Here is a 19,437-nt window from a genome sequence, read left to right on the forward strand (position 1 = left end):
AAAGGAGAGCTCTCTTTCTCTCTCACAGCTTTGAAATTCTTCTCGCCGGCGGAAACTCTTAATTTTGTGGCCGATGTTGCGGCCGAAGGAAAAGGGACGAACTTTCGAAAACGATCATGGCCAAGGCCCGTGTATGGGTCTGAAATCGTGCGTCCATTTGTGTTCGAAACAATTTTTAACATAATTGCGCCTTTCCTCTTCCTGGGCACATGTATATCTCTCTGTCATCGCGTTACACCGGAATTATTATGAATAACAAGGAACCGCAATAATGACCGTTACGACGTTTTCAAAGGAGACAGTTGGTTTTTTGGTTGTGGTCAAACGCGACTTGATCTACTTGAGAAATGACTATAACAAATGGAATTAAATGTATAATACAAATAGAAAGAATACAAAGATAGATATTTTTCAGGGACGTTAGTTGATACCACGAGATTTCTTTTAGAAGAGTATTCGACTTATAGAGAACAACACGCGTGAGTTTACCATTATAAATTTGTGAAGAGCAAATAAAAGTCCTATACACTAACGTTTTCAGGATCCGCTCCTCCTCCTATCTCGAAACTTATGTAGCGTTTGACCATACCAAGCGAACAAGTCGTAAAATACTGAGAAAAGATTCTCCCGTCTCATGGGCAGCTTTTTACGAAGGCGCGTGAACAGCGGTAGGGCCAGTATGGGTCTATTAACACGGTTTCATCGTCGACACAAATCTTCCATTTCGGTGGAAAAAGTAAGCTGGCGGTAGCATCGGGCACGTGCTGCCGTCACGATAAAAAAATGTCTTCTCTTCCTGCCATTCGAATTTCTACCGATGTTTCTTTCACGTATCATTGGGAAACGATACATTAAACGTTGTACAGAAGTCAGGAACACGTCGCCGTTCTGTACTCATGGCATATACACACAATCGAACGACATTTCCTTCGTGTTACGGTTATGTGCGCGACGAATAACAACTACACACGTTCGAGCTTCTATCTCGTGTACCGGCTACAAATAAAGCAGCCTCGATAACCACGTTCGCCTATTTCGTTAAACAAACAAAACTGTCCTCTAGCAGCTGGCACGCGTCGCCTCTTTGCTTTTCCAGCAAAGACGGAGAAAGTTTCGCGCTTCGAGCGGTCCTATTTGCAGGCTGGATCTCGTGTATATAACCGGTGCTGTTGTGCCGTGCGTACGGCGACGTTTGCGCACGTGTGTGCGTCACGTTTAACAGAATCGAGGGACGGTTAATAGCGAAACGCTTCTTCCTTCTCATCGCGACGAGGCAGCAGCAGCAGCAGCAGCGGCAACACGCAGCATCGCGCGCGCCACAGTTCGCGTCGCGCCGGTTACGCGACGCTGCAGCTAACGACCTGGATAACCAGCCGTGATGTTTCCAAAGTAACGTCATCGTTCGCCGCGATGCGACACGAGGCGACGAGTCTGACGACGGAGTCGCTCATTACAACTTCCGGTCCAGGAGAGCGAGCCAGAAAGAGAGCGGCCCGAGGGAATGAGAAAGATGGAAAGAGACAGAGATCTCGGAGCGACGATGGTGGGGACAAGAGAATCAGCAGAACAGCGCGGCGGACCGACTGGTCGACGGAATGAGACAGAGAGCGCGAGCGTGAGTAAGATGGACGGTGGGGAGGGAGAGAAGGAGCGAGAATCGAGCGAAAATGCCCAACAAATAGCCACATCCTCATAATGGAACGGCGTATCAAACTCATTAGACATCATTATCGAATCGACACGATTACGTTCCGCAGAAAGATCCGATCTTCCCGTTAAAACCGAATGATCGGTTCAGATAGACGCTTGATCGTCATCATGGGCGCTGATACACGACGCACGTACACAAGTCGTACGTTGAGAAATCAACGTATTAGGCATACACGCTAAAGACACTCTCTGCATCCGTCGAGAAATTTAGGCGTACGAGAGTGCTGGAACCCAGTCGCGCTAGAGCAATGATTCATGCCAGGTATGTTAAACTGGTTCCGAGCGGACTGCAGCCGCTGGAAAAAAGGCTCGTAGCCCGGTCTACGAGACACAATGCAACGTTAGAGAGAAAACAGCTACGTGGACGTATGTAGATCCGCAACCCCGACCCCGCTCCCGTCAAAGGGTGGAGTGGTTGGGAAAGCAGGAAGCGAACGGATTTTATGTAAGAAAGGAAAATCATAATGCACAACTATACGTGTCTGTTCGAGGAAAATGATTGGAAACGTCAACGAGGAATCCGAGATTAGCGTTACGATTTCTTCATATTATACCCCGTGCTTCATCATATAATTTTCTGCATAGTACAGTGCCCAGAATAAATTTCCAGATAAACGATTCTGCACGTTATATTATTATTATAGACGTAACCTTGCTTCTAATCGATGGTTCTATACGAGTGTTGGCTGATTTAAAAAAATACCAACGACTAATTTCACGTGGTAAAAATACCGGCCTCGTAATATATAATAAATGAGAATATCGATCTAAACGTAGGTACGGCGTAATCGTTCGATGAGTACGCGCTGCGTACGCCACGCAGAAGCATCGAGTCAGTGCTTACTCGCGCGCGTTTCGGTCGCACGACACGCCAGCGGTTCTCAATCTGAAGATTACGGCATGTAAAGAGGATGCGAGAAAGCCCGGCCGAACGGAAGACACGATAAGCACGTACGGAAATCCGTAGCGGGTTCTGAATTTAAAACACGAATAGTCTTGACACCGTTCTAAGTGTCCGAGTCTAATGTTATTGGACGGTCAATATTAGCGCGCTTCACGTGATGAGCGACGAGCACCATACGGCTTCCTTTTACACGCCACCGTTTTCCCTCCTATCGAGGAATGCTTTAGGCATCGCTGGAACGACGGCGTTGCCAGGTACGTTATATTCAGATATAATAAAACGTTATCGACCAGATATCGGGGCCGAGCAGCTCTCTTCTCGCGAGCCGTAGCAAAATAACATCGGTGTAATAAGGCACGCGAGACATTGAACTCGGCTGAAAAACAAGGACTAGATACACACTACTTTATCCGATTGATCGATTCTTATAATCGTTGTAATCAACGCTGGATAGCCAAGCGTTGTTAATAAAGTTATTGCATATAGGAATATTACATAGAATGTTTAGTCGTAAGAGAACAGGGATGGAAGACCAACTTAGTATTTTTATTGACTCGAAGTGTCGATGAATGCATGTATAATATGTCAACCGTAGACTGGCAAGCGGCCAATTTCGAATTTGCAAAAGTGTATCGTGCGAGGTAAATTGCGCTCGCTCGTTTCTACGTGACGACAGATGCGGTGGAGGTGGTCGAGAACGAGCTGTAGATGATCGATCTATGGCACGTGCTATCGATAGACGCGCTCCTTCCGTGTGTATTTGCACGCGTTTTGTATTCCATCGAACTTATATCATGGAATATCAAATATACAACAAAGATCAAACTAAAGAACATTTCTTCCTTTCTTTTCCACTTTTCAATAGCGTGTAAAATCGCATCGAGATAGGTCAAAAATAAAAATACACAGAGAGTACGAGTAAGCACTTTCGAGCGAAAAGAGTCGTTTCTAACCTTAGACATTAATCGGTAAAAGCACGAGTCTCACGAACGTAGATAAAGTATAGGCACGGTATTGATGACTGTGAACGGAGTTACGTGATTATTTATCATGCGCGCGATCTTTGACAGATGTTAAGATTTAAATGGCGAGCCACGTGGCGCCGCGCTGCGGCGTTCTAAGTTTTCTCAATTTCGAAACGCCTTACAAAACGAACGATGCTGTATATACATATATTGTGTCCTGTTAGTACATGGTTTAAATTCGTTCGACAAAAGCAACTGTTTTGCTATTCAATGGAAAGATTATCTTTTCACGGTGCACATCGAGAAAGAACAGAGATGATCACCAGAAAGAACACAGATGCGTTCGTTAGCCATGACTGACCTTATACGGCGAGAAAGATCCTTTACTTCTCGCATGCTCAATGAAACACGGATTATAAAAAAACGAAAATTGTCATTTCACGTCGTTCAGAATGGTCGAAACGAAAGACGCTAAGTTATTGACCGCGACTTACCGGTGGGCATCGCGGTATAAAAAGGTCGGAAGTAGGTGCGTAGCGTCTGTGTCACGTACGTGTCTGTTATTTTTATTTGTAACAACCGTGCTTTGACATTTGGAAAGAAGGAAGGTGCTCGTAAAGATTCCAGCCTAACGTTTTGTTTGGAATTCTCTAAGTTTAACGGTCGTCGACGTTTCGTGTCCTTTAACGAGCGGCCGGCTTTCAACCACGATAAACATTGTTAAATTGCGACGCAACGAGATAACAATAATTACCATTTACTCGTTCAGTAAACTGTAAAACTAACACGATATATCAATAAATCAAACACCTGTAATCAATTACTTTCGCATATCATGCATATAGATCATTATTAACAAATTGATCTTCTTTTTTTTAGACACGTTGAATAGCAAGCAAAACATTTCTTATCTGGCGTGATATTATATCCATTAACGCGTGTCATGCGAATTTCTAGATGCAGCGACATCGCAGCATCGTTTAAAGTATGACGTCGCTATTCTTGACACCTTTCTTGGAAACTTGGGTGTAGAAAAAAGAAAAGAATATACCAAGACGGTTGCGGCACGGATAAAAGAACGACGAGCTCGATTTTAACGTTCCAAGGAACGCTTGTGCACACTAGCGAAGGTTACGAAAATGTCATCGGTCTCGAAACACTTAACCGCAATGTATAATCATTCTTTATTTATTTATGAGGTCGATACGCAACATCGCAACAAATTGTAAGTTAAACTTGCTTCTATGTGCAGCTTTTTGTTCCCTTTTTCCTTATCTTTATTTTCTAACTACATTTTTTTCCTCTTTTCTATACATATCACGGAACAAAGATAAACGTAACTAGGCTGATCGCAAAGGTAGCCGATGAACGACCACGACCTACGACAGGGTTCACTGTACGACGTTCCACCGAGCTTCAAAATAAATTTGCTTTTCGAAGTTAGATTGGTTTAATTGCACCATTACTTGATACCGCGTTTCTCGCGCCACGCTCACGCCCGTGCCAATGAACTGTCAGTGGTGCTATACGCGACAGATTCCGGTAACGAGAAATGCAAAATAACGTACTACGTGAATTCAACTTACGTAAACATGTTACAGTACGACTAACTCGACAACATTATTCACGACCGTTTCAACACTTATCGAACGGCCTTTGAAGAATATTTTACATTCACCCATACACATATAAAATTACCTACCAAAAGTTTTCAACGCATTCGTGGAATTTCTATGTATATCTGCTAAAGAGTACAACGAATTTCATTGTTGTCGTGCAGTTATATGTGATTCAAGTGATTCCAAGGCCCTTACGCTAAGCCCTCGTATAATCACAATTTATCGAGATTAAACGCTTTACGTTTACTTTTCGGCTATAAAATTTATCGTTCGTCGATAAATCGTTATCAATTTTTTCGAGTATGTGTTAGATTTGTGACTGTATTGATTACTTTGTAACGCGTAAAGAACAATGTTCAACGATCGCAGGAAGGAAATCCGTCAGTTTGTAAGAGATGTGGAGGTTATGTTCGCGCTCTTACCTTGTCGGCCGACGATCTCTGCCACGTGCTCGCTGCTAGGTACCGGGACGCATTCGGTCATATTCTGACTTTTCTTAGAACGTGCTTCCTCGAAAACACCTGCTGGTGTTGTTTGCAAAGGATCCGGATCGTTAGTCGTTCCGGTGCCGGTTCCTGTGCCAGTGCCCGGGCATCCGGGAGTACCCTCGAGACCGAGCATAGATAACTCTAATGCCAATTGCAGGGCTCGTTGGTCTTCGAGGGAAGCGGTGCCACCGCCATTCGCCCCACGATCCATTTCGCTGAATAAACTTGTTGGCATGTTGCTCGGCTAAAATAATCGCGTTGTGTCGCACCGGTGAAGTCAATCGTACGTTGATACGTTCGCACAGATAGTATAAATCACAGTTTCTTTATTCACCGACTTTTCACTATTTCGATTATGATATAGTTTCAGTTCTTTCTTCACAGCCCGTGTCTTTCTCTTCTTTCCCTAATTCCTTCTCTCTGTAATACTTTACTATGAGTTGAATTGTAGAGTAATGGCCGAATGATGTTGATCGGAGACGGGTTCTACGTAGACAGAGCCTAACTCGAAACGATCGAAAAACAACGAAACATAAGCGCGCGCGCGTGCACACTACACACACTGTATTATTTAGGATGAGGACTATAGTGGCTGTTACACCAAGAAAATCGGGCGATCTACTCTTCTCTCGTACGCGGTCACGAAGCGTTTAATGTTCGTAGGAAAAACAACGATGCACCGTACAAAAATAAAATCGTCGCCTCGCCGGTGATCGTTTTCTTTGTCTTCTTCCTTTTTCGTCCGGGTCCTCTATGCCGTGCGCGTGTACGAGCAACGCACAGCGTGAGTGTTATTCGTACACTGGAAACGTGTGGGCTACTACTCGTCGTAATCTCGTGTCCACAATCAGCACGTCTTTTTCTCGTCGTTCAGTCTCTCTCACTCGCGCGCTTTCTTTCACCGCGTGCAAAAGCCGTGCTACGAAAGTGGCCTTCTCGATATTCGCACTGGTTGGAACTGTGTGTTCGTTTGAGATTCGTGTTATTTAAGAGCGCGACTTGCAGCCGTCAAAATCGTCGCTCGCGATGTTCGTGTTTCTTTTTTTATTTCTTTTTTGTTCGCGTATCTGTTTTTTACCGATACAATGTTATTTCGTTCGTTCGTCTACTCCTTTCGGTATTTCTCTCCCCGTTTCGTTCGCTCTCGTTCTCCCCTTCGACGGAACGACCTAACGTAACGTAACGTAACGACGCGTGTATCACGTTTGGGAGGTTCGTCACCGACCGACTGACTAAAGCGTCCGAGAGCGTCGTCGCGCGACTGAAGCACTGAAAACGGAGGCAAGGGGCGCCGCGCTCTCTCTTTCGTTCCTTTTTCTCTCTTTATCTTGTCCGCTCACTTGCGTTCTCTCTTGCTCTCTCCCCCTTACCGCGATCTTTCCTTTCGAAGGCAGGCGCGTGCAACTACCCTCTCGCTCGTGTTACCACTGCGACTGACTGCGACGTACTGCGACTGCGGGTGCTAAAGCCGGCGCGCCGCCATGTGCCGGACGCCGGCTATGCGTCCTGCTGATTGGTCAACACGGTCACGTGGCACCGTACCACCCCTCCCCACCACATTCGGCCAACCGGCGCACAAAGTACCAGCGCATCTACCGGCCGAGAGCGCCGCACTTCGTTTGCCTCCAGATACGGGCGCGTGCACTCGTCCCTACCGGCTTGCAACCCCCTCCGTGTTACCGCTCGTGCTCTCTCGCCTCTTCGTCAAGTTTCCCTATGGATCTCCGCTGAAGCACCGGCTGCACCACCGATTTCCAACGGCGGTGTTTGCGAGCCCGGGGCTGCCCTGGGATCGCAGCTCCATCTCTTCGTGATAACGCGAGACGCCATGATCAAGGGATGCACTTTCATTCCGTCGATGTTGTTTCGGTTAATTTAATTACTCACCGTCAATATCTGTACTTTCGGCTTTGTTTGATTGCAGTTTTAATTAACGAATATAGCCCCTTTCTTTTTGACAGTTCCAGTATTTGTTTAATCTAGCTTTCGAGTTCGTTTATCTTGTTTCTTTTTTAATTAGAATTCGGTAATCGACTTTACTTTAGAGATAATTTAACAAACGTAGATTGGGTTGTGCATTCCAGGGTATAAACCAAGTGGTTTAGAATATTACAGTGGCAATACTGCATTTTCCAAGATTATTCGTTGTATCGTTCACGGTAAATCTCACAATACGATACCCTTTCGTATCTGCAGTCCCGTCAACGACCTCTGTCTGCATATAGGGTGCCTAGCAAACGCATTCGTCGGTACTCTTTTTCGAGGTGCGTGCAGTCACTGCAGCAGATCGGCAAAAGGAAATGCAACGGGAAGGAAATTTACGATTCTGGAGAAATAATAGCAAGGTATCGTTCGAGTCGTAAACCGTAGTTGGATCGTTTGAGACTCCTACCATGCTGTAAATTAGATATGACATCAGGAATAGTTCAAAGGAAATCTGTATTATTGCTTAGTATCAAATATATAAAAGTGTGATCCTTTTCAGTGGCCTCGCTTGTTTGAAACTTAATTACCCACTGCCTCACAAGGTTGCAACTCTGTTACCTGTTTCAACACTTTTCCCTGTTTTATCGATAATAATTAGTCGAATGAAAATGTAGATAAAAGTACACACGATGATTGAGCATGTTTTCTAGAATCAAGCAGAAGTATTTATTGTCTTGTTTGTTCCTCCATTAAATTAAGACATTTTGATCACGTTCGATCCAAGCCCGACAGAGCATTTTCGTTTTTGCCTGCTTCGAATGTAATGAAATTCACGACACGATAAATTTATGCAGTATCATCGATGAAACGAGAAAAACCGAGTTTTTATTGCGATCGATATCCCACGTAGCACCGCGAAACAAGTTTCTGAAGAAACGTCTTGGCACTACGTTCATGCACAGTGCACTGCACTATAGCCTGTGCTAAAACATCATACCGTAGTAGAATGGTTAACTTTCCGTAATCGAGATATCAAGAATATCTTCACTCTGAATCAGTTAAGCTAGGTTAAGTTACGCCGATCTATCGTCCTTGAACTCCGACGCCAATGATTCCAGCAGACTGTGTAGGAATTTGTACTTCGTGTCGAGATCGTTGATCGCCGATCAACCTTGTAATTTTCTCTGGTTGCAATTTATGATTAGCATAAAGCTAATTGTGAAAAGAAAGGGGAAAATTTCTGCGAGAAAAAAGGGAACACGAGAAACAAGAAAAAGAATGATGCGAAGAACGCGACCGATCGTTAATTCTCGCAGAAAAACCTATTAAAATTCCATACTCAAGTACAATGCAAAAAACGGAGTCATTACGCGTGTTGAGGAGCACACCTTAATAAAAGAAGAAGCATCTCGGTTCGTCTTTAAAGCTGCGCTGTGATAAATTTTTGAAAGGAACCAGTTCGCTGCGTAATATAAAAGCGAACGATACAAGAAGCTGTCCCCTCTCCTTTCTACTAATTGTCAAAAGTTGGCTTCGATACGGGCCAGACACGTAATTGCTTCACTGATACCTGCAACCTCTTAATCCGCAAATCACGAGCCATCCTGGCGCAGCTGCCACCTGCGCGACCGAAACCGACTACATATTTGCTAACAACAAAACTGGCGAATTCGATCTAAACCGATTTCTAAATGCAGCGGTTTGGACCTTGAACCGAGGTGCAACCGTGTTCCATTGTTCTCTGCCGACGACCCTTCGTCTTCTCCCCAGACTAGCCGATTGCTCGATTTTTAGTCGGGCCAACGCACACGATCCTGATCATGTCCTCCATCTCATGGAAAACAGCCGACGATGCTCCAGAATAATTCCACAATATCAGAAACTTTTATTACAACCGTTCCGCTATCCGAGATACCGAATATAAAATATTAACGTTTACGGAGAATATCGGATGAAAAGTTGACCATCCTTTTAACGTCCCGTTGTAAAATATACTCACTGTAGGTTTCCAAATAAAAAAGAAAGGAAAAGTTGAAATGATTGGTACGCCTGCAAAGAACGTACAAATTCTGGCTACCTTTTTAAACTTTCAAGTTCTTTAATTTGTTTCATTGATAGCGTAGGTAGTAATTTTAAATTATGTACGGTTTATGTGTACGTGTACAGCGTTAAGAGAGGATGATAAGGAACAAGGAAACCTTTGCGAGGAAGTTGACTCTGTTTTATTAGTCGGAGCCAACGTTTTCATTATTACTGTAAGGTATCAAGCTGTAAATTAAACGAAACTACAAGTAAACAGCAAACAAGATATAACCGAGAATGCGCGGATATTATAGAGAAGTGTAAAAAAATATGTACGCATATTTCTTTCATTAAAGACAACGTGGTTCAACAATACTGACCAATAAAACGCGAGTTGAACGACAGGTGTCAGCGAGATCTTTGGCCAACAAAGCCTAACCGAAAACCTCTTTTACAGACTATGTGTATTTGCTTAGCAGGTAGAAAAAATTTACATACAACCACTTAGATACGCTGAACAAAACTGTTACCAATCGAAGCACCAAAATTGTTCCATTTGCCCGTTAAATTTACATAAAACGATAAAACGAGACAAATACAGGTTGACTTTTGAAAATTTCAAACAACTTCAGTCAACATTGTTGCCAGTCATTCGATAAATTACCCAACAGCGAAGAGAAACAGAAGAAAAAAGAAAGATTTCCACAAAAGCGACTGGCTTTCTCGCGGACGGTGATCCTACGTGAGCTCGTTCGGCAAAGGCGACTAATTTTGTTTCTCATCGTTCGCCGAAAGCAACGACCCGTGCACGCTCTCTCAAGGCTGTCTCGGGACGCCACCTTTTGCCACGAGCACCTGCCGACTTCTGGCGAGCTCGTGCTCTCGCCTCGCTCGTAAATACCTGTAACTTGTGTCCAGTATACGTTCGCCTTTCCGAAACTTTGCTCGCGTTTGTTCATTTTTATCACAGCCAATGACTTGATGACGATAAGCCAGTTGGACGAACAACGAACGATTTTATCCGTGAATACCAATCGTACCCTGAAGGGGGTGGTTTTCTCTCTCGACATATGCGCGTCGTCTGCACACGAGCCCGAAACTCCAGCGTGAAAGTAACGTGTGAGTGCACGTGCGTGTCCAACGCTTATTCGTCCAACTAATTGCCTCGGTAATCGACACGTAATCAACTCATAATCGACGATGGCTATAATTCTGAGATAATTAAGTCCGACGGACAGAGAGCATTTACGTTGGATTCGAGATCGTCCTCCTCTTTCAGGATGCTGCAAGAATTGAATACGACGTATTGATGGCGAGGTATGTAGGTTGGAACGGAGCAGAGAATGAGTAAAGGGTTGCAGGATGAAATTAAATGCAGATGGTCGAAAGGTGTATGAGGAACGTAATGCGCGTAGTGTACATGACTGAGCATTGTCGTATAATTAGACGAGATGTGGGTAAATTGAATTATTTCTAGATTTTGTACCCGCATATTTGATTGTTGCTCCAACGACGTAGAAATATTTTAAATAGGACGAATGGAACAGGATGAAGATTTGACGAGAATGTGGATGAAAAATATTTGAAAATGGAAATATACGCGAATAACGATTACTTTTTATTTACACCATGTAGAGCGAATATCATATTATTAACTACTCCGCGGCTATTTATAAAATGAAAGAAAACGAACGAGTAATTGATAGATTCTAACCACAGCTTTGGGAATTTTAACGAGATGAACCGATTAATATGGTTTCTCCTTCGCTTAAAAAATGAAACAAAGTATAGATATTTTACGACACAGCCCAAAATTACTCGAATCTCGGGCAACGAGGTAGCAATTTAATACGTCGAAAAAGAAGAAACAAGACAACTGGATCAGCTGCGAATCCACACCATGCAGGTTCACCATGCTGACCACGTTCCTCCTGAACCACGTCGCGTCGCTCTTTTTCGTGGCTACCATTTTCGCAGGTTTCTACAGCTATTTCGTAGCGAACGGCCGAAGAAGGCGCAGCCCTGAGAAGAGATGTTGCAACGCGATACTGTTCGGGCCGCGGTCGAACGCTAGCCACACCGTGGGCGCCTCTTAATGTCGCGGCTTATTACGAGCAATAACGATCCGCTGTATGCTACATTTATATCTTATCAGGTCTAATGTTATACATTACGCGATCCTTAATACTATACTTTAAAAACGTGTTTCTTTATGCGGCAGAAAGTTGAGCGCACGCCGATTCCTTTCGACTATCAGCGCCACCACGATAGATTACAGGCGTTCCCAAAACGCTGCTATCGTTCCGACAGATTTCCATCTCGCGCGCCACTCGAATATTGTAATTACGATAACGAACAACAGAATACCGAAGGATGTCGAAACGAGGCTCTCATCCTTCAACAAGAGAAAGAGAAAGGAAGAAAGAGAGAGAGAGAGAGAGAGAGAACAGAAAGACGAAAACAGGGAACATGCTCTCGGAAAAGGGTCCTCGAAGGACCCTTAAGACGAATGTAAAGGAAGCGACGTATACACATACTAAAGGGCGATGCAGGCACGTGTGTATAATCAGACTTCCTGTTGCAGGATACTGGCCAAGTTGCGTTTAACTTAATAACGAACGGAACAGTTTCTGGCTGGTTGGCGCATTAGCTAACTCCTCTTCGACGTTCGGCATAGTTGGTCGTATTTTTAGCGCTTGCAACCGGTTGCCTTCCACGGCGATCATTGTCGTTGCTTTGCGAAACTGCTGCAACTCCTGCGGGGCGGCGTGTCCTCGTGAGACCGACCGTATATACACGCGGATCGGCGACATACGCTCGCCGAGTGCACCGACATACGCGCGTGTCTGCGTGTCGCGCTCGCAGAATACACCTTGGCGATTTTTCTGCGCGCACACACCGGCTCGCGCTTTGCGTTCGCTCGCACGCGCGCACGAATACCAGATCGAGCTTGTTTCGCGCGCGCCTATATACGGACCGGCAGATCGTATATGTGCGCGCAAGGTACGCGCCGCGCTGCCCAGCCAGCGGAGAGGAGAGAGAATATTTCGTTCGATTTCGATCGACGGGGTGCAACGGGGGAGAACCGCATTGCTGGCCTGTGAGTCGACCGCGGCTGCTAGGACGACGACAACGACGACGACGACGACGACGATGGTGGCGGCGGTGGTGGAGCCGACGCACATCTTGTCGCCGGACGGCGTGTCTGAAGGGCAGGGCCGTATTCTTGCTGGCTAGCACCCGTTTGAGGCTTCACCGCGCCTGTGTACGCCTCCGTTTTGCGTGTCATCGGGGTGCACGAGGTGTGAATTTTAATACAAAGCTTGCTTACTGCGCGAACCAACACTGCGAGGGTAAATAAGATCTAACAGGCGCCATGTCAAGGTGCATCCTTGTAATACTTTAGCATTCCGCATTTGAGCATATTTCTTCGTCCTTGATGTTTCATTGTTGCTTATGTAATACATGATTGTGATTTTGGATTGATATTAGTAGGATGTTTATGTATTTATGGGAAATTCGAAGTTGTATAAACGTAAAGAATGCACGACACATTCAGAAATATTTCTCAAATTTGTCACAATAAATATAAGTACGTGCGATCATATTTCCCTGAAGAAATCTTGTAATCAAAGTAATTTGTGAAGCAGACTTTGCAAACAATATCGGTGAATTCACGTAGAGTAACACCAGACGAATCAAACCGGGTCATTAATTGCTTCGAGAACGAAGCATTAGATAATAGTAAGCAGCCTCTTGGCTGATCCTCGATGCGATTCATGAGTATAAAGCCACTGCACGTCGGTGCTGACAATATTGATCGACTATCTATCCCAATATCTGGTTAACCACGAAATCCGGCGGCCGCCTACGCAACGGCGTCCACGAAGCGGGGTCAGCGTGGAACAGCGGCCGGTAAGGCCGTTGCACAACGGCGAAAACGCATAAATAGCATGGTAAACGATGATAGCGCGGATAAACTGCCGCCTTTCTAAATATACCGTCGGTCCATTCTCGGAATGTGCTTCCGACCGCAGTCTGTAACACTTGTCACCTTTCCTGATTCCACCTTTCCCTTAATCTCTGTTTTTCGCGATGTTGCTTCGTGGCAAAAAGTTGAACACGTTATATGAATTTTACCCTGCTGCGATTCTTTGATTCTGCTCCGACTTAAGTGTTTATAATATGGTGCAATTTGAAGAAGTTGCGTAGCCATACCTGCAAATTTTTCAAATTTTATTTGTCTGCTTTGTTACATCATTGTAGTGTTATTAATGTCTTATTATATCGGTGTATCAAATGGTTTATATATAAGAATTATTTATTTTTAGGTTTCAAAGGAAAGTAAAAATTTACTATTAATATTATAGGTTCTTTCCCTCGTAATCGGATGAAGTAATAATTACAGAAAGTTAATTACGTTCTCAATGCTTGAAAACTTTCTTTAATTTTAAGGGAAATATAAGAAAGTGAACACCAGTACGTATAACGTTTCTCGTTTCTTGATATTATAACAAGAGTTCAGTTTTGTAATAGCTACAAATTTATTTTATATCAGGGAATCGTAACAGAGAGAAGTTTGTATTATTTATGAGTATAGTATTGTATACGATTTTAGTTTTTTCTGTATATTATTAGTGTAAAGGTTTAACAAATACCTAATATTTGAAGCCTAACTGCAATAAAAAGATATCATATTTGACATATACAAGTTTTCTGTCCATTGTAAATAAACGTCTGTATGTGTTATGAATAAGTAAACGTAGATATAGTGATGGAGCCCGTTGTAAACTGGGCTTCAGTCGTTCGACTATGGATCGCGTGCGCCGAGAGCTCGAAAATTTGGGCGGCGAATGCTCGAGGTTGGGAACCGTGAAAAATAAGGATTAATTGAGGGACAGACATAAGTCGGCGAGATTCAGACACTTTCAAAACAAGTTTCGGTCACCCTATGAGATTCCCTGCATATTATGCATTTTGAAAGAAATTATTATTTATGTTCAGTTAGAAACATATAGATTAAAAAACAAATTTCACTGTAGCAATTAAAAATTCAAAACACGAGAAATAAATAATAAAGAGAAGAAGAAACTTTACGATTTTGTCTTCATAATTCGTGCACATTAAAAATGTAGAATAACGATCTAGGAGGTTCTACATAATAAGTTTCGAAAATTTAACTTTGAAGGTTCAAATCTCTCTATTAAGAGAACCTCGGACCAAAGCTTCTTCTGACAGACCACAAGAAGGGAATTTATCTATTCATCGTTGCTTTGCATCGTCGAAATACGATCGGACGTAACGTTTTCAAGCGGAAATTTTGAAGTTATTAGAACAGCATTGTGAGCTCGGAAAACGTGGGCTCACCAGTTTACTATGAATTCGATGGAAGATTTATTTACAGCGAAGGGTGATCGTAGAGTGCATTCACGTGGTTACCGATGCCCTTCGTGTTTATAGCCGGCACTTTCGAACGGCAGAGAAACGGAAAACGTTTCGCGATCGGCTTCTAGGATGCGTTCGCACAGAGAATTCGAATTATCTGACAATGGTGTAGGTATACGGGGGCAGCAATTCCAATGAAATGTTAAAATTCATATTTGTTAAACGCGTTAAGCATATTATAGTTTTTTTATTGAAAGAATATAATATAATTTATAACTATTGGTTGATTATTTTCGAATTCATTAGATATATTCAATTAAAGATTTAACATGGAAACATAGAGTAATAAAGGCAATAAAATAAATATTGTCTCAAAAGTTTCTTTCCTTTGTTTCAATAGAACAAATGAATCATACATAAACCAACCAAGATAATATAAAACAAAAAATGTGTTCATCCAATATTTGCTTGTAAATCGAGAGAAACTTTCGGGACAATCTAATATAATACATAGACTGAGGCTCAACAGAATACCAGTTATTTTTACACACATCCTAAGAAATTCCTAATTATACCTGAATTCGCTTTTGTACTGTTGAAAACATATATGGATATTTAAAAAAGCCATCGAGAGGAGAATTCGAAAGATAATGACCTGATTTAAGAATAATGTATAAAATGTTTTATTATATCGATATAAAATACTTTTCGGTACCGTTATTTAAAAGTCCCGCAGTAGATATAATCGGCACTCTAAACTAAAATATTTCCACTGCTGTACAATGCAATGTAGATATTCGATCGATTTACAACAATCTTAAACTGTAATAGTCATAAACGAACTCTATAATGAGTTCGTTAATTACTAGGGTTTCTTCAAATGGGAAGCAAACGAAATCGATAGTTGCCACGTATCTACATACAACCATACACTTGATTTCCAAGCTAGAAATATTTACCGAATGTCCAGCTGGACAAATCGTACAATATAAATTAAATAATAAAAAAGAACTTGATTTCCAGGGTCTGCAGGTACAAAAGAAACGAAGTTATACTCGGTATGCAATATGGACCGATGCGTACCTTGTGGATAAAAACGGTCGACGTAAATTTCTCTCACCTTGAAACTACATAGTTGGATGAGAAGACGATTCGTCGAAGGATCGCGTGTACGCTTTTGACATTTCGTGGATTGCCGTGCGTTACCCCCGATTTCCCTATGAGCGAATCCAGCGACACCCCAGACGAATTTAAAGCTTTTATGAAACGAGAGGGGTCGACCAATGACTAAGGGTAAAATACAAAGAAAGAGACAGACAGAAAAGGAACTGTAGAAATAGTAGGGCGGTAGAGGACCGAGTGAGCAAATTGAAAAGTGGAGGAACGAGGAGGGAACAGGACGATGAAAAAGGACGTAGAAAAGGGAGCACGCGGCGAAGAAGAAGAAAAGGCTCGCTTTTCAGACGGTTCAATAGATTTCGATCTGAGCGACTTTTTTCTGGGCTCGAAACGAAACGACGAACAATGGGCCAGACGGAAACCATGGCCGAGCTTGAAGACTTCCCGTGTGTACGATTCCACGTGCACATGTGTATGCACAAGGGATAGAGTGATCGTGTGCGTGTACATCTGGATCGACCGGGTCCTGAACGAGAACGGAAGTTTAATGACTTCGAGTGTCGGTGAAAATCAGGATCAGCTGGGGGCTCGTGTTCCGCGCGCTTTGTCGCTTGATGACGTAAAAAGAAATACAGAACCCTTGTCCGAAGGTTACGAAAGTTCATCCGGTGCTGGATGAAACGCGAGGATGAAGCAGAAATATCTAATACAGGAATTTTTAATTTTTATGGTAATTCATTATGATAATTGATTCCTGGTAGCTATTATTAGATTTCGTCGATGATTTCGTGAATGCCGTGTAAACTTAATAATTATGAAACGATTTTTAGCATATACCTGGAAACGCGAAGCTGGTAAAGCGGCCAGTTCTCTCCTATCCGTTGCTCCCGTCTGGTGGGCCCACGAGAGAGAAAGTCAGTCGACATCGATTACGTATAGCAGTTGGGAGTCGAAGGTCCCCCAGCTGTTCTTCCGTGGAGAGCGATGGACCAACGCCTCCTTTGAAAGGCCTCTTGCAAGCTGATGATGTTTATCCGCTGGATCTCGCCGAAATTGATTGTTTCCTCCCGACTGTAAAAAACGAAACGTTCGATGTAGATAAAAAAGAAGGAAGGAAAAAAGAGATGGGGAAACTCAGAAAAAAAGAAGGAAATGTACCGTTTCACGGTTGTAACAATAAGCCTATAACGTACATTTTACATACGTATATTCTAACATTTTACCATTGCTGAAGCGATAATAACATTATAAAATATTTATCGAAGCAATGCAATGATAAGATTAACAGAATTCTTTGTTCCAAACATCGTAATTTCCGAATGTTTCCAAACCGTATTATGAATCCATCGTAATTTCGAGTTAATCTGGCTTTTATCATTTAACCGGCCGTCGTTCGCGAATAATTTTGTTCCGTACGCATTTAATTCGACCTCCTCGAGAAATTTTCGAATACTTCCATTCAAGGACCATTTCAGTAGAGACCGATGTGTGTATGGTCAACACGGCCCTCTACGGTCGAACTCAGTCGCTCAAACGATCGATAACAGGACATAGTAGCGTTTCTATTTATATAGAAGTGCGGTTCGACATAACCAGAGATACAATCCGCGATACGTGCCAGATAGAATCTTCCCATCCAATTTTAGTCCGTAAAGCTTCAGAGAATTACGTTACACGCGAAATCTCGCGGAAGAATCACTCGATGAACCTCGCCACCGTGCACGGAACAATAGAGGTTTTTAAAATTGCACCAGAAAGCTAGAAAATCGAATTGTGAATTTTCATAATTTTTGTTTGGTATCATGATGCTTGGAATTTAGCCATGGTGGTTTAGATTATGTCAGTCGTATTAAAAATAGTGATTTTTGTTTTTTCTATCTTTGTGTAGATGATTCACGAATAGGTAGTCTTACTTCTATTTCGTTATTTCATTCGTTTATCCTTTTATAGCGATGAGCGAAGATGTTTCCGGACTTCGACGTAATTTATTAACGTTACAAATGTTCGAACCGATTGTGTGATACAAGTCTATAGAACAGAAATATAATGAAAATAGAAAGAAAACTTTTCTTGTCTTTTATAACCTCGTGCTAAAGTACTTTACCCTACGGAGAGCGCTAGTTTGCGGAAATTCAATTTTCCTCCTTATAACACTATACAAGACAGGTTCCCGAACTTATGTTGTTTCTTTCACTTTATCTTCCTTACTATAATATCAAAATACGTGAAGTATAATTGGTTTTTACAAAACTGTATTTATCCTTTTTTTCTTAAAAATAGCATTTTATAGAACTTGGAAAGTTCTATAAAATTCATATAGATAAGATAAATATAAATAAAAGATAAATATTGATTCCCATTTTTTATAAACAAACACGGAAACCAAGAAACCAGCACAGGTTTACGAGATTCAAATTCCTAATCGACGTTTGCCACGTGTCTCGTCGTGGAAACAACAAAATCTAATTTCGGGGAATTCGATTGACTTAGAAGCCTGACACCTGATGATAGTTTCGTTCGAATTCCAGCGGGAGACTCGCGATAACGATACACGGATCTTCTTGCCTCAGATTACAAGTTCTTCGACGCGTTCAACCGCAAACGCGCATATTCTATCAACCGCAACGGCGTTTAAGCAGGGATTAAGTTTTATCCGGGACCGGCTACGTCCACATGTAACGAATACAGTTTAATACGTTCGATTGTTCTCGCCTTGTTATCTGTTTTATTGTATGTACGTTTGCGGATTATGGCGCACAAAAGTGAAACATTACCATTTTTTACGATTATCCCAGAAATACACATTTAATTTGTGTTAAGACGTATTGAAATTTACGAGTGGTAGGTTAATTCTTCAAATAGAACTTGATAAAATGAGACAAACAAGTTTCTACAGATGCAAACCTATCGTTTCGCAAATATGGAATGATTAAAATTAACTTTCACCGATAAACTTAAACTGTCAACCAATTATTACGATACTGGTATTTTTGCGTTGCTTTTCTCTACTGTTCAATATATAAACAATATTAATCCGTTAATAACACGAAATATGTACGCCAATGTCGTGTGTTTGATAAAAGCTAGAATTGCGAAGTTTTGTAATCTGTGCATTGCAACGTAAATAAATATAATCGTATCCATTTCAAAATATTGGGGAATATTTATGGAAAGGTTCATTTTCAAAAGTGGTTTGTACATATTTTTGTTCTAGTTACAAGTTATGTCTATAATTCTATGACAATTTGTATTTATACACAAAGGAACTTCTAATAAGGAATATTTAACACATTTTAGAC

At 42.3% G+C, this 19,437-nt stretch overlaps 1 protein-coding gene and 2 long non-coding RNA genes across 3 annotated transcripts in view; 2 read left to right on the plus strand and 1 right to left on the minus strand.

The window, feature by feature from the left end:
* The window catches only part of LOC126915744 (RNA-binding protein MEX3B), a 61,165-nt gene extending 54,046 nt beyond the window's left edge, over window positions 1–7,119 (minus strand). The window contains exon 1 of the mRNA XM_050720711.1: window positions 5,621–7,119. Coding sequence (XP_050576668.1) covers window positions 5,621–5,921 — 301 coding nt within the window. The 5' untranslated portion in view covers window positions 5,922–7,119. The remainder of the gene's footprint in view (window positions 1–5,620) is intronic.
* A 572-nt stretch (window positions 7,120–7,691) lies between these two features.
* LOC126915756 (uncharacterized) lies at window positions 7,692–16,483 on the plus strand. Its single transcript, XR_007710318.1, has 3 exons — window positions 7,692–7,845; window positions 7,912–8,031; window positions 16,043–16,483. It is a non-coding gene; the product is annotated as an uncharacterized LOC126915756 (long non-coding RNA).
* Window positions 16,484–16,675: 192 nt separating this feature from the next.
* On the plus strand, window positions 16,676–17,501 carry LOC126915754 (uncharacterized). The gene is made up of 2 exons (XR_007710314.1): window positions 16,676–16,868; window positions 16,969–17,501. It is a non-coding gene; the product is annotated as an uncharacterized LOC126915754 (long non-coding RNA).
* Window positions 17,502–19,437: the final 1,936 nt, after the last annotated feature.

The sequence above is a fragment of the Bombus affinis genome, chromosome 4 (assembly GCF_024516045.1).
Source record: "Bombus affinis isolate iyBomAffi1 chromosome 4, iyBomAffi1.2, whole genome shotgun sequence".
NCBI lineage: Eukaryota > Metazoa > Arthropoda > Insecta > Hymenoptera > Apidae > Bombus > Bombus affinis.